The sequence below is a fragment of the Cyphomyrmex costatus genome, unplaced genomic scaffold (assembly GCF_001594065.2).
Source record: "Cyphomyrmex costatus isolate MS0001 unplaced genomic scaffold, Ccosl1.0 scaffold147, whole genome shotgun sequence".
Lineage (NCBI taxonomy): Eukaryota > Metazoa > Arthropoda > Insecta > Hymenoptera > Formicidae > Cyphomyrmex > Cyphomyrmex costatus.
In genome coordinates this window covers 139,463-154,615 of record NW_017275468.1, presented here as the reverse complement: position 1 = coordinate 154,615, position 15,153 = coordinate 139,463, and the positions used below count along the sequence as shown (strand labels likewise).

General features: G+C 31.9%; 1 protein-coding gene across 1 annotated transcript in view; it reads left to right on the top strand.

Moving 5' to 3' along the window:
• sei (potassium voltage-gated channel seizure) overlaps window positions 1–15,153 on the top strand; it is a 148,542-nt gene that overhangs the window by 42,809 nt on the left and 90,580 nt on the right. The window contains exons 3-4 of the mRNA XM_018551848.1: window positions 2,770–2,928; window positions 8,651–8,801. Coding sequence (XP_018407350.1) covers window positions 2,770–2,928; window positions 8,651–8,801 — 310 coding nt within the window. The remainder of the gene's footprint in view (window positions 1–2,769; window positions 2,929–8,650; window positions 8,802–15,153) is intronic.

Genomic DNA, 15,153 nt, shown 5'->3' with positions numbered 1-15,153 from the left:
AATGTAAAATAAAATATAATACACGATTTTTTTTCCGTTATTTTTACTACTACGAGCAGCATTAGCAACAGGCCGCGATAAACAGCCCGCATTGCATCTACTTTAGCGCGATCTGATGTAACAAAGTTATTACATTTGTTACGACCGGCTTATATCGGACAACTTAACACTTTTATGTCACTGCAGCAACAATCTAGGCTTTACGAGAACATTAGCGCAGCTAGGACGAGACAACTATTTGGGCGCGATCCAGAGACTTTTACGGCAAGTTTCGTAATACTACCATCGGCTCTTTTGTCTTCCCGCCCGCCTATTTGCGAATGAAATATTGCCAATGCGCAAGTTTGCGCATCGGTGTCTAAGAGACATCCAGTAAACGTCAATCTGAAATATTTATTGCGTTGCACGGTCGCGCGAATGGGTTACGGTGCTTTGTACGTGCCCCGGCATGAATTTCTCCAGCGTTTTGTACTTCTTGATTCACTACTCAATATTTCCGAATTTTACGGTCGCACCACGATAGTCCTTGACACGCATCGAAGTGCCATCGACACGACGATTTTGACGTGCCATCCGTGCCATCGGAAACTTGAGTTTATCGAGTGCAGATGGTACTTGCATGTATAGTACTCCAGTACTTCAAACGACTAGCCTAAGATGCTTATACGTCAGGTTATGTTAGGAGAATATGTATTAATTTATTTAATCTTCTGTGTGGAGCTATATATAACGCCAAAATCTATATTGAAACTGTACAAGACTCATTTATATAATTTACATTAATTAATCCTTTGTGGATGGGGACGATCTCACTTGTGATTATTCTCTTTTATTTCGCAAATTATTTGTTTAATTTTAATGAAACTTGACTTATGAAATAATTTGATAATGCTTTATTTGAATCTGAAGTTAAAAATACAAAATGCAAAATGACGAATTCAATATGGAATAAAATTGATTTTAGGGATTTTTATTGCAAAAAATATATATATAGGTATAAAATATCACGTTTTCAATTTTACTTTATTTAAAGCTCATCACTATACTAAAGAAAAGATTGATCGCTGCCAAGTAATTTAGATGATAAAATATAGCATAGCATTTTTAATTGTTTACAGCCAATTAAAAATGCTACGCTATATTCAACTAATTTTTTTTTCAACATACGTAAACAATTAGCTAAACTAACTTCCAAATTGACTTTTAAACTTTGTAAATCTTGTATCACTAAATCTTTTTTATTGAAAGTTACTACCCTTTTGAAATTCAACATTTTCAGGTTACATTCAAACTCAGTAATATCAAAAAGCTTTTGAAATTAAATTTCACATTAAACAAATTACTTTTTTGAAATTTAAGATTTTGATTCTAGAATCAAATTTAGCAAAAAATAGCTTAAAAAACGAAATCTTTTTTAACTTTCTTTGTTAAAAAGCTCTTGTTCTCAAAAGATACTAATTAACTTCAAGGACCCAAAATAGCATAAAATATAATGCTACCTGGCTTTTTTGAACGTCAAAAATAAATCAAAGGAGCGTATATGTCAAACGCTAAAAGATTATTCTTGCAAAAATTCTTTTTATCCTGGCTTGTATAAAAAAGGATGAATGCTGACAAGAGAAGGCTCAGAAGTCCTCACCGTTTTAATGAAACGTGATAGGAATATAGAATGTATTTTCCTGAACGTTTATTAGAGGGTTTATACCAGAGTAGATATTTGAATAAACGTAGTGAATATGGTAACCTCTTTACTTACAAACTCGAGTTTAAATCTCATTGGCAATTAATAATTAATGTAAAACATTATTTATTTTATTTATTACAAATTTTTATCATGGACTACTACTTTTACAAATTTTAAGGTAAAAGTTTTGATAAAAACGAGTAAAACATAATTTTTTTAAATGCTATGAACTCTAATGAACTGTCGCTAATTAAATTTAATGTTGAAATATTTTGAAAACAGTTGACCGCATTGAAAAGAAAGATTGGCTGAATATGGCATAGCATTTTTAATTGGTTGCAGCAGCCAATTAAGAATGCTGTGCCATATTTTACCATTTAATCTGCTGCAGCAATCAATTTTTTTTTTAATATGTCTAAACTCAAATAAAGATATATAATTACGTTTTATATTACGCGCGGAAACACACTACAATCCTGCCACGTTTTATTGAATTTTTCAGATACTTCTGAACCTTTCTTTGTGAATGTATTTTAATAAAAAATAATCCAATTTTGTATAGATATAACGTAAACTGAATTGTTTTTGTATAAAATTGCAATTGCTACAACAATAAATACAAAACTGATAGTAAATTCAAATATAATAATATATTTTTTTTATCTTAACATTACTTTACGTAGAAAGTTGATTTATTTTTACTCACCAGAATCTTTGTTATCCAAACAATCAATGCACAGTGGGTTAACGGACTCACTGTTTAATAGACTCACCAACTCCGGAGAGTAATTTAGAGGGTCCAATAGATCTACGTTAGTTCCGGAAGCTTAAAATATTATCTCTTGAAATGTGTTAACTTTATACATTTAAAAAATTTTAAGGGTTTGTCTGAGTGTTTAATATCTTTAAATGTCGCGAGATTCTTGTATTGATTATTTTGTGAATAAATTAAATTTTGTACAGCAGAGCATATTATATATATATATATATATGTACACACACATTGATGATGAGAGCTCGAAGACGCGTATCAGACAGTCGGTATTTCGAATAGAGAAATCTGACTTGTTAATTTCCTGTTTTAGGAACCAAGTTCCTCTGCAGCGAGGTGATAGCGCTAATAAGGAGCGAAGTGGACGACATTTGCCTGCAAATCATAAATTTCGAAGATCTGAGTTCACAGCCGCCGCCGCAGGCCGCGATTCCACCGCCGAGTCAGGCCAACAACAGACTCGCAACACGCTGTATGTTCCAATTTTATTCGTTCTACTTCGACTCGTCTCAATGCACACGCACGCTCGGATTTTCATACGAAAATTCACTGTAAAATTCGCGACAGTGGACTTCGAAATTCGATAGTACGTCCGATATTTCACAAAAAGTTTCGCTGCGCTCAATTGCTGTTAATGAATAATGGATAAACTTGAGAACGACCAGATAATGCATATTAGAATTTTACCGTGAGAAAAATTTTTAGTATTTATGATTATAATTGCATGATAAAATAATAATCATTATTACGTATGTAAATAATGTCCATTTATTTGGAAGCTCCATTTTCATCGATATTATTACGTTGTTGATATCAATAATTATATTTTATTTTCTGTGTACTAACAAAAACATATATGATTGTTTTTAAAAACGACTATAAAATTATAAATTATAAAATTATTATTTTCGGTGACAAAACCGTATATTCTTGATATATGTACTAAAATTCGCTTTGACCAAAATAGAGTATCTCTTACTTGAATATAGCTTAATAATTATAAAAATGCAGCTTCCGATCATAACATTTTATCATATAATTATAGTCATAAGTACCAACAACTTTTCTCTCGATGTGGACAAAATTTTTTAAAGAAAAATATCGAAATTTTAAGTCGGCTGCTGTTGCAGCATGTGACGTGTATCTCGATTAGGCCGATTCCAAAAATCCCAACAATACAATTTCTGTATAGATCAAATGGTACTCCTAACGTTTATGATACACACGATATCCTGCCAAGACATTTCGTGCCTCCCACACATATTCCACGTTTTGCGGCTTTTAAACGCGACTATCATTATTTCCTGCTGCACCGTCCGTTATAAGACATCGTCGCCGCTGACATTCGGGGCCGCCTCGTTCACAAGTGGGACGTGGCACGTAGGCTACTCCTCATTGTGACGATCATTATTACGATCATAAATTCAGGTCAGGTGTATCTGCATAATGAGCCGCGTTACAATCCTGCAGAAATTCGGACGCGAGTTCTTTCGTGTGCGTAATTACATCGCGTTTACACTGTCATTGTCATTCCTGCACGTGGCATGTATGTGTGTTGCTTTCTTTAATTTCCCCTCGTTAGAATTCCCGATCCTTTCAAAGTATATTCTTACTTTAAAAATAACACTAATTAGAGAAAACGTAACTCTCGAATTATTATCATGAATGAATTAGATAAACATTACCCTCAAAAGTAAATTACGAGTAACTCAACTTTATAAAAAGAATCATCGAAATCGTTACAATTCAAAAAACGATTTTTAAAGAGTCGTAAAATAAAAATAATAAAAATTACATTTAATCGATTTTATTTGATCAGTCAATAATTTTCTGTCAAATTAAAAAATAGCTTTCCTTTCCTGGGAAACTTAATTCTTTTTTTAATTGTATATCTACAGTTAAAGGAAACAAACGACATGTCTCTATTTTCATCTGCATATATTTTTATGAACGCGACGTATCTTGGTAATTAGATTTTGCTTTTACATCATCACTGAAAATGCAGCATATAACACACAAAAATTTACACTTTCAATGCTGCTCTCTTGCGTAAAACATATCTACTGAAATCTCTGTACTGAGATAAATCTGTTTTATGTTGACTTATTTATTAATAGTGATCCGCTAGCGTACTGTAAATTTACGCATAAATGTCTCTTCATTTTTTCAAACGAATTTAGAAAACATACATATGCATACGTGTGTATAATATGCACGTACGCATATTATACGCGCATGCATATATATGCGTACGGAGGACGGGACACGTGGTCGCGTTTTATATCTGGAGTGCTCGCGAAACTATTTTTAGAGTGACGCTGCAGAGCACTGGACGTGTGTGCGGCGCTCCTAACGGTTAACCCTGACCCGGTAATAAATGTTATGCCCTCGAATAGGTAGCTATAGGTGCCTTACCTCCTAGTTGATAATCCGCCCCCTAAGCAGCTCAGCTGATGGTTAGAAACTTGTAACAGAAATCGATCGTAGCGGAAAGTCGCGCGTAGCATTAAGAGCGTGCTCGAGGAAATGCCGTTTTCACGAGTGTCACGCATGAAAAAATCAATGGACGCGATTACATTTCCTCTTTCGTTCGCACCGGGCTTCAAATATCTATCACGCGTTTCTTTTTAATAAAATAGAAAAAAATTTGTTCATCGAATAAATTGTGTTAATGCACGTATTACTTACGGAGAGAAATGTAATTTTCTTACAAACGTTTGAGAAATTTTATTTAATGTGACAAAATTTTGGATACGTTTTAATTTGTAATGTAATTGATAAATAGTTAATATCGTGTGTAGCTGCTCGAAATATAATAATGCGCATATAATTATTTATCGTTATAAGATATCATATACAATAGATTATAAATATACTTCACTGACTTTCAACTCTCTCAAGATACCAATAACTGAATGCGTAGGAATTCTGAAAAGCCGATATAATCCGCAATCAATAGTTTGTGGAGTTTGAGATTGTCTCTCCAACAGCTTAGTCTATATACAACCTTAGCTTCATCAAAATGCAATCAATAACGGATATTTGATGGAGTAATCCATCATCTAAATATATTGGTCGTCTAGTGTCGCGATTATTGCAATTAATAATAATTAAATAATTACTGAAGTATAATTATATCTCAGAATTCTCTGTATAGGTAGATATACCTTGCCTGCATAATTAAGACGTCTTTTTAGAATTTAATTTTACATAAACTTATTAATTGTGTATTTGCGCTTATCTTTTTTTAAATCTTTGTTTATCTTATTTTATCTTTATTCACTTTATTGATTTGTCGTCCTTCAATTTGTGAATCTATTTGTTTCCATTCATTTTCTTCTTCTTGTCGGGTCAGCGTAATATACTGGTTTAAGTCGATATCACATAGGAAAACAACTCGGAAACGGTCCAATCAATCCGCATCCTAACGGCGCATTATTCCGGCGGACATTTGTAGAGAACAGTTCTTCTCGTTTTATAACAATCGATAAGTGAATATAGTGCACACTCGAGAAGATTGTGGCCGTCGTATCTGATCGTCGACGCTCTTCCCCAAACCTCTTTATTCACTCATTTTTCATCAGCTATTCTGACGATGAGCGATCGCAGAGAGCTGTAATTTTGTCACCTGGTTTGCATTTGAGTGTGAATATGATTACATTGAAGTTTCTTTGTCACGTTTTACCGTAGTGCTTTAATCGAGCGCATTTGCATACCAAAATTAAATGTAACGAGCAAATAACGCGCGCATTTTTGCTGATAATCACAGTTTTTTTCAGCGCTGTTTGCCTCATTTGCATTCGCGCCAGACGCATTATTTTCCAATTAATAAATGATGATGAATATTAATGATATCCTAATTAGATTTTTAATCCACAACTATAAAAAAAACATATAGGACTGGTGACTTTGGGATATTTTTCTAATTTTTAAATAATATATGTAATTATTTGAAATAAAATATTTTCATAATTTTATTTTTCATTTTTTTGTTTATAAATTAATTATCATATTATATTAAGTAAAAACTACTAAAAAAAAATGTGAGTTCAAGTGTTTCAATTTTTTATGTAGCTAAAAATTTTAAAACTTTTAAAATTAATAACAAGAAGACTTTAATAAAATTACTAGCACAAGAACGTTGTCATTAATTCTCTGAAAAAAAAAGAGAAAGCTGGATAATTAGCTACGATCTATATTAATAGTAATTGGATGTCACACTAAGAAAATGCATTTCAGTAAATGTAATGTAACTTTTAAAATATAACTTTAATTTTCTTAATATTACTCTCTCAGTTTCTTTCAGAGGACCACTGACGACACTCTTGTGCCACTGGTTGTAGGTTCTAAGGATACATGTGTTCCTTTGGTATCATAAAAGATATATGTTTTTGTTACGGGCTAAAGAACTTTACATGAGGAGACACAAAAATAATTCGTGTCTTTCGTTACGAGTGATTCCTGGTAAAATTCAACGTGATCGATATGCACGTGTCATTTTCCGTTGGAGACTGATGAATTTCGGTGAACGTAGGGTTCCAAGAGAGGCATAATATTTTAGCGAAAGTTCAACGGCCACGTCTGGCGCGAAATCAAGAGCAGAAACGGGGATTGCACATTTTGTCATCTGTGTGCCAGACGTCGTAAACGCCACGATGTTGAACGGCGAATTAAAAGTACGACGTTGACTGACTTATCTTTATGAAGTATCCTTGCCGAGCGGTGTGGCAAATGGATTTTCCAGTACTTGACAAGTGACAAGTTCGACGGGCTGAGCATGACGATGCGGAGTCGACCAAGTTAAAACCATCGTTAACTTTTGACGATACGCGTGTCATTAATATTTTGATGGAACCATTAAATGATAATTTATTATCAACAATAAATATTAAATATTAATGATTGTAAATTACAGTCACTGTTATTTAAAAAAGAATTATAAAATGCTTCGTCATTGAATTGCATTAGCGTTTTTTATTTCGGAAAAAGAGTATAGGAATTTGGTCCTGACTAAAAAAATGCACAAAAAGAATTTACTGAAAAATATCTACAAATTTAAATATCAATCTGAAAATAAACTTGGACTTTCAAAATACAATAATTCTAATAGGTATATAGAAATCTCAAATACGACGAGCAATCAGTTTTGACCTTTTCGCAACCAAATTGAGCAGATTGTCCTACAAAATTATTTTAATAAACCAACAAAATTATTTTCAGATCTGTATCTAACTAAATTTTTAATTTATATTAGGTATTTATATACACATGGAAAGAACGATTTTGCTAGAATACCTAAAAAAAATACTAGATACACAGGTATGAAAATAATTTTATTAGATTTGTTAAAATGATGATTTGTCAAAATTTTTTTACAACATTATTCATTATACTTCAGCGTTGTATACTTAATGATTTTGACAGTTTAAGACAAAACTATTTTCAAATCTATATTTAGCTAACAATAAGTTTTTAGTTTTATTTTAGCAAAATCGTTCTTTTTATGTAGAGAAGTTTTGTAATAAAGAGAAATAAAGAGAAACGAAAGCATAAGTGTAAAGAAATAACATGTAAAATGAGAATGCAAAAATTATGAAACGGAAATGTAAATATTTACAAATTGTTAACTGGAAGTCCATCCTACAACGAATGGCAAGGATTAAATAATTAATTAATTAAATAATAAATAAATAAAAATATAAGATTGCCTAGGTAATTTAAAATTTTATTGTTTCTTTAAAGAAAGCAGTTAGCGATTGTTGTGAAGACAAAGACCTCATGTATTGAGTAAAAAAAAAAAGAAATAGAGAGTGATAATATCGTAATAAGTATCAGTAAGTAATACATGCGCTTTATCGCAAATGGCAACTTTAACGTGACTTGTCTATAATTGAGCTTAGTATATGCACATGTTGTGTCGTGAAAAACCTGTCGCGTGTGCCAGGTATTATACGTTATTTCCACATCCTGCATGTAATCCTCCGTGTTTTGCGTATATTAGCTGAGCGTCGAGGATGTAGATAATATGAAAAAAACTGTTCATTCGTCACATATCGACCGTTGTAGTTGCGTAATTACCGTCTCTTGCGGCGCGGCGGTAATTTATGCAACAGCGCTGCGCTTTTACACGCCGTCACGCTTTAACACCAATTACTAACAGTACTAATGAGACTCAATGACGTTGACTCGAGCAGTCGACAGGGCAAGGGCGTCTTTCCGGGCTGGCCTGTCGAGGACCGGTGTCGTTGGTCCACCGAGAGTCCGGAATCGACCGCGCACGACGTCTAATTTGCCTCATCGACTTGCTGACGGGACCATCCTCGACGAGGACGCTTCTGAGAACTGGTGAGTTACTCTTGTCAATTCTATAAACGTTTTTGAAGCGCGGGATTTTGCTTTCTTTAACTTTAACGAAATTTAATTTTAATAATTTTAATTAGATTAAATTTTATTATATCTTCCACGAACTATTTAAAATTTATCGAATACACATTTGAAAAAATTGTGTTTTTAATTTGTGTTATAATAATGCTGTGTTGTTCAGTAAATTGTGTATTTAACACATTTTATATGTCTCGAACGGCCTACTTTTATAAACGTTTATGTTAATTTAATACAAGATGAGTATATTCGGAAATAACACAACTTATATAAAAATTAACACAAAAACACTAATATAATTTGTGAACGAATTATGGAAATATACTTCTTCAGTAAACTAAAATAATTAATATTATTGCTCAACAATAATAAAATTAGTAATGACAATAAGAAGGGCTACGAGTCAGAACAATTTAGTTTAATAAAATAATACAGACGTTTCGACACCGATCGGGTCATTATCAATGTTAAATACAATTAAAAAGACCGGTAAATCCTGAAAGTATATATACATATATGTATATATACATATAAACGTATAAAAACCTTATGCGCAGTCTTCTATTCCGCCTTGCTAATCATATCTTAAAAAAGGCGTGTAAACGTTTTTTTGAAGCTTCTATTCGTTGAGGCAGTTAAAGTAATCCGAAAATGGTGAATTTTGGTAACAAGGAATTTTCAGGGACGCTCTTTTAAAAACATGGTAAAAATTATGATAATTAAAAAAGACTTACCCAATATGGCGGACGGAAAAGATGCGAAAATCGCGCGTAGCGCTCTGTGAAGTTGGCATCCCTACATGCGAATATTGGTAATATCATTATTGCATTCGTTTGTCCACTGTTTGTCCACGTTTGTCAACCCGTTATTTACTTTGGTACACCCCGCAAAAAAAGGTTATAGATACACAAAAAAAAATTGTAACATCCCCAAGTGATAATTTTTCATAATTAAGGTACGGGTATCGTTTGTCCACAACGCGCACGTGATTGTCCACCCATTATTTCCATTTGTCCACCCTATTTTTATTATATTTTTCGTAATAATGTAAAATAATCATTTGGGGGTGTTGCAATTTTTTTTTATGCATAACTTTTTTTTGGAGGGTGGACAAATGAAAATAACGGGAGGTCAAACGTGGACAAACAGTGGACAAACGAATGCAATAATGATTTTATCAAAATTCACATTTACGGATGCTGATTTCTCAGAGCTGCTCTGAGAAGTCGGCACCCCTAAATGCGAATTTTGGTAAAATCATTATTGCATTCGTTTGTCCACTGTTTGTCCACGTTTGTCCATCCGTTATTTTCATTTGTCCACCTTCCAAAAAAAAGTTATACAAAAAAAAAATTGTAGTACCCCCAAGTGATTATTTTTCATTATTATGAAAAATATAATAATAATAGGGTGGACAAACGAAAATAATGGGTGGACAAACGTGGACAAACAGTGGACAAACGAATGCAATAATGATTTTACCAAAATTCACATTTAGGGATGCTGACTTCTCAGAGCAGCTCTAAGAAGTCGGCACCCCTAAATGCGAATTTTGATAAAATCATTATTGCATTCGTTTGTCCACTGTTTGTCCACGTTTGTCCACCCGTTATTTTCATTTGTCCACCCTCCAAAAAAAAGTTATACACAAAAAAAAATTGTAGTACCCCCACGTGATTATTTTTCATTATTATGAAAAATATAATAATAATAGGGTGGACGAACGAAAATAATGGTTGGACAAACGTGGACAAACAGTGGACAAACGAATGCAATAATGATTTTACCAAAATTCACATTTAGGGATGCTGACTTCTCAGAGCAGCTCTGAGAAGTCGGCACACCTAAATGCGAATTTTGGTAAAATCATTATTGCATTCGTTTGTCCACTGTTTGTCCACGTTTGTCCACCCATTATCGCGCAGGAAAAGGCTAGTATTATAAAATTCATTTCTGATGAAAATTGATAAAGAGCCGAGTAGTTTTAAAATCTGATATTATTGTACAATAAATGAATGAAAATTAAATTAAACATATTTAAATAATAATACATTATCAATCACACATATGGTAGTTTATAAGTTAATATTTATTAATTTACAAATATAAATATGATTCTTAGGAGCATTCTAATCTTTAATATCACTTCTTATAGGAGTTCTTTTTTTAAATATTTAAAACGGCGCCATAAATTTGAATTTATCTTAATACATGACTTCCCTCCTTATACTTATATATATATTTATATATTTTCTTATGAAAATGTTTTCGTTTCTTAGCTATTTAAATTAATATGTAATTTTGATACTTCGAAGCATCAAAAGTCTTGAAACTTCGAAAGTTTGAAGTTCTAAAACTTCGAAGATTTTAATTCGAATATTCAAAGTTTTCGGAACAAAACACCCCTTGTTCAGATTATATAATCACATTATGTTAAATTATAACACTCAGAGATATGTTACGAAACACAAAAATTTTAACAAAAACCAGTTTTAAGTCAAATACAAAATGATTTTCACTGTAAGTTTTAACACTGATAATTAGAAGTAAACCTTTTTTTAGATAAGATATACTTATATCTTGACGGTTAATCATATTTGCCGTAATGAGTGGAGAAGCGACAATTAAGATGCGTGATTACACCAAGAATTTCTCCAGCATTATTCCCATCTGGCAACGTGTAGGAGATAACTAGTCGTGTTATAGAACGTATACCATCGGGGAATACAGAATCTGATTAAACAGCACTGCACGGCAATCAGAGTAACGAAGCGGAGGCTCTCTCTCGCCTTGCTAACGATATTGCACTGTATCGCGATGCGTCAGTGGTATCACGACGATGAGTCGAGCAATCAGCGGGCCAACGGATGGCCTTTTCGTTACACGATCGATTACCGCTGCAAAGTAGCCAGGGAGACATTAACAGTGCGAACACAGCGACTAACCTACATATCCAGTGCCAATTACTTTAAAACTTTAGTCACGATTCTGAACTAGAACAAGATTGAGGCGTCAAGCTAGCCTGTCCAATTCTTCTTTCGTGCTTAGATCGATCTTTTGTATTCCCAACGTTCGCGTCCTTAAACGAATTCTATTATTGAATTACCCTGTGCGCAGGAGGATGTCCCGAACTTCTCTCATATACCTTCTTTCTTATTTTCTCGGATGATTTAAACAACACACTTTGAAATTTATTTTAACTGTTGGAAAAGAAAGACAACTCGAGCGTTGTGCGTTCTTGTTGTGAGTATTATCCATTACATTTTCGAGACAAGATCAGGTTTTGATTATAACTGGACTTTGTCGAAACGCTCTTGAATAAACAGTCATGTTCAGTAGAGAAATGTCAGACTGACGGGAAGATCGACAAACAACCATCGAGCCGTCGGTCGACTGCAAAGCACCTCGTGTTCGATGTGCTTTTTATGCCTGTATTTATAGCCACGTTTCTGCTGAAGAACTCAACTAAAATCAATTTTGAGACATGATACGATTTAACAGATAGATCTTGAGAGTCAATTTGATATTCATTACGTCATATTTACAATAAGAGTTGAGAATAAAGTTTGTCTTGAAATACGGACTGATTTTTGTTTCTCATGATTCCATTATTAATTCTTGAAAGAAGCGTGTACATATATATTTGTGTGTGTATCTGATTAGTATTTTAATCCACAACAATGTTCTTACATTATTCTCTCTCTTTATAGACAAAAGAAAAGCATTACTTATGGGAAAACTTTTAATATATTATTTTTTAATTTTAAAAACTTTTAATATATTAAAATTAAGAATAATAAAGTACTGACCTTTATAGTTACATTTTTACGTAAATTATAGAGGAATGTTAGATAATAACTTTTTTATATTGCATACGGCATATTGATATATGATCTGTCCTTTTCAGCGAAACTTCTTGCAGCATGTTTTCTCTTTTTCTTTCCATTGAACAGAAAAAGAGGAAAAATGAACGATTCAAGAACTTCAGTTGAAAAGAACAGATTTATAGTAAGATAGCTTTTGTTCGTGAAATTAATCTGTTTCCATTTTGATGAGAATATTTTAGTGGTTATCTTTATTTTGTGTGAGGATATTGAATAATTTATGGAAATTAGTTTATTATTACAATATATTTTTCTTACTCGTATAAATGTCGTCTCAAGAATACTGAAATATGATTTTAATATGTTAAGAAAAAAATGAGATAAATTGTAATATTTTACATTTATTTAATATGATTTTTTGTTTGTTATTTAATATTTAATTTATTACGATTACATAATTTTATTTTAATTTGAATGAAAATTTGGAAATAATAAGTTTCAATTTATATAAATACATCTTTTTACCAAAACAAAGATCAATTTTATTCTTTAAATAGACAATCATCTTTCTTAAATGGAATAATTACGCATTTCAAACGGAATAATCAGTCATTTAAATTAAAAGAAAGACTTAAACATTTTATTTGTAATAATTAAAATTTAGTCATAACATATATACATCCTTTAATTAAATTGAAGCAATTTCTTTCATTGAATTTTGTGTTTAAGTAATGATATTTCCAATATTTTTAAAATGTTCCCTTAGTTAGCCAAATGAATAACGCTGCATAATCGTTATCTTAGATAGCGCTTATAAGCGCAAATTCGTTATAGAAATTAATTTGAAATGCGAGATAATATTCAACATACATTTATAATATGTTGACATTTTATAATTCGTTAATATTATGTAACCATATACATTTAGTAATACACATTGCTTAGTGCACTCAATGCTGCTGCTGAGCACTGTGATATTACTTACATGTATAATGAAATTCAAGATAGCAGATAGAGATAAGTGTTTATTATGCGCTCTCTATATCATATTACTTTTTACTTATTGCTCCCTCACGTATTGATATATAATTTATTTTAACAAAATAAATTTATATACAACAATATACGCGAATTATTTCATTGTGTTAACAGCTACACTGTTGAATATAACACAGATTATTATTGTGTAAAAAAATGTAAAAAAGAAAGGTAATGCTGATTCAGTTTGTAAATAAACTATGGAAATACATTTTTAAATATAATCAACATTTATGATATGTTAAATTAACATATATTTTATTCACATTTACACACATTCATTTTAAAATTTACTTTTTAAGACATTATTTTCATGTTATTTATTCGTTTATAAATTGTGTCATTTTGACACTTAAAGCCTTGGCACATAGAAAAACTTAAGACGTATGACTTAAGCAGTAAGTGAATGACTAAGGGCTGTCGCACATAAAATTCCATAACAGTGACAGTATATAAGAGCATAACGTAACAAAATCCAACATGTTGGATTCCTTACTGCTTAAGTCTTAAATCTTAAGTCTTTTATATGCCAAGGCCTTAAGAAATGTTGAACGTTAATTTAACATAAAATAAATTTTTAAATAACGTAATGATAGTATACTTTATTAAATATCAAAACGGTCAGAGCACATCCAAACGCGGCGACACGACGACGGCTCAGTTCCAAATCTGACAATCTTGTTAAACAAGCGAACTGCACATCGTCTCGGCAATGCGCTCCTCTATATCACGGCTGTCGGCACGGCACGGGCATAACAATATGTTAAATTAACACTAGAATAACTTAAAAAATTCAACATGAACGATTAATAAAAACGTGACCCATTTCCGGTACAAGTACACAATGTTTTTCACTTTGTAGTAATTAATTTTTCGTAAGACATAATCATACACATCATATACGATTAATCTCGGGAGTGTAATTATTTTAATTAGTAACATGAGAAGCAGAATTTCAAAATGTGTTTAGTCCATTTATAATTTTTAGAAAACGAGAAAGAAAGGTAAAAGAAAACCGCGCGCCTTAAAGAAAATAACAAGTTGCCATTTTGCTTCTAGTCAAGGTGGTTCTTTAGTAAATTATAGAGTTACCATATAGAAATGTCTAATTTTGTTATATAATGGAAGTACTGAGAGGGAAAAAGAGAGATAGGTAGGTTAACGATAAAATAAAAGAGAAAAATTGTTGAAAGTGTAATTTTCCACGTGTATAATATATATAAAACTTATATTAGTCACAGATAAGACTCGAAGACGCTTGACTAACTGCATGCACACAAATCTTACCGTACACTTTTCTTAAAAACGAGATTGTAATAGTTCAAAAAATTTCGATTTTAATGGTCACAAAAAAGTAATAAGTCAAATATCATTCTAGAAAGATATATTATTTACATGCACAAACTTGCATACAAATTTAACTTCGAAAAGTGAACATAATGTCATCTTGTTTT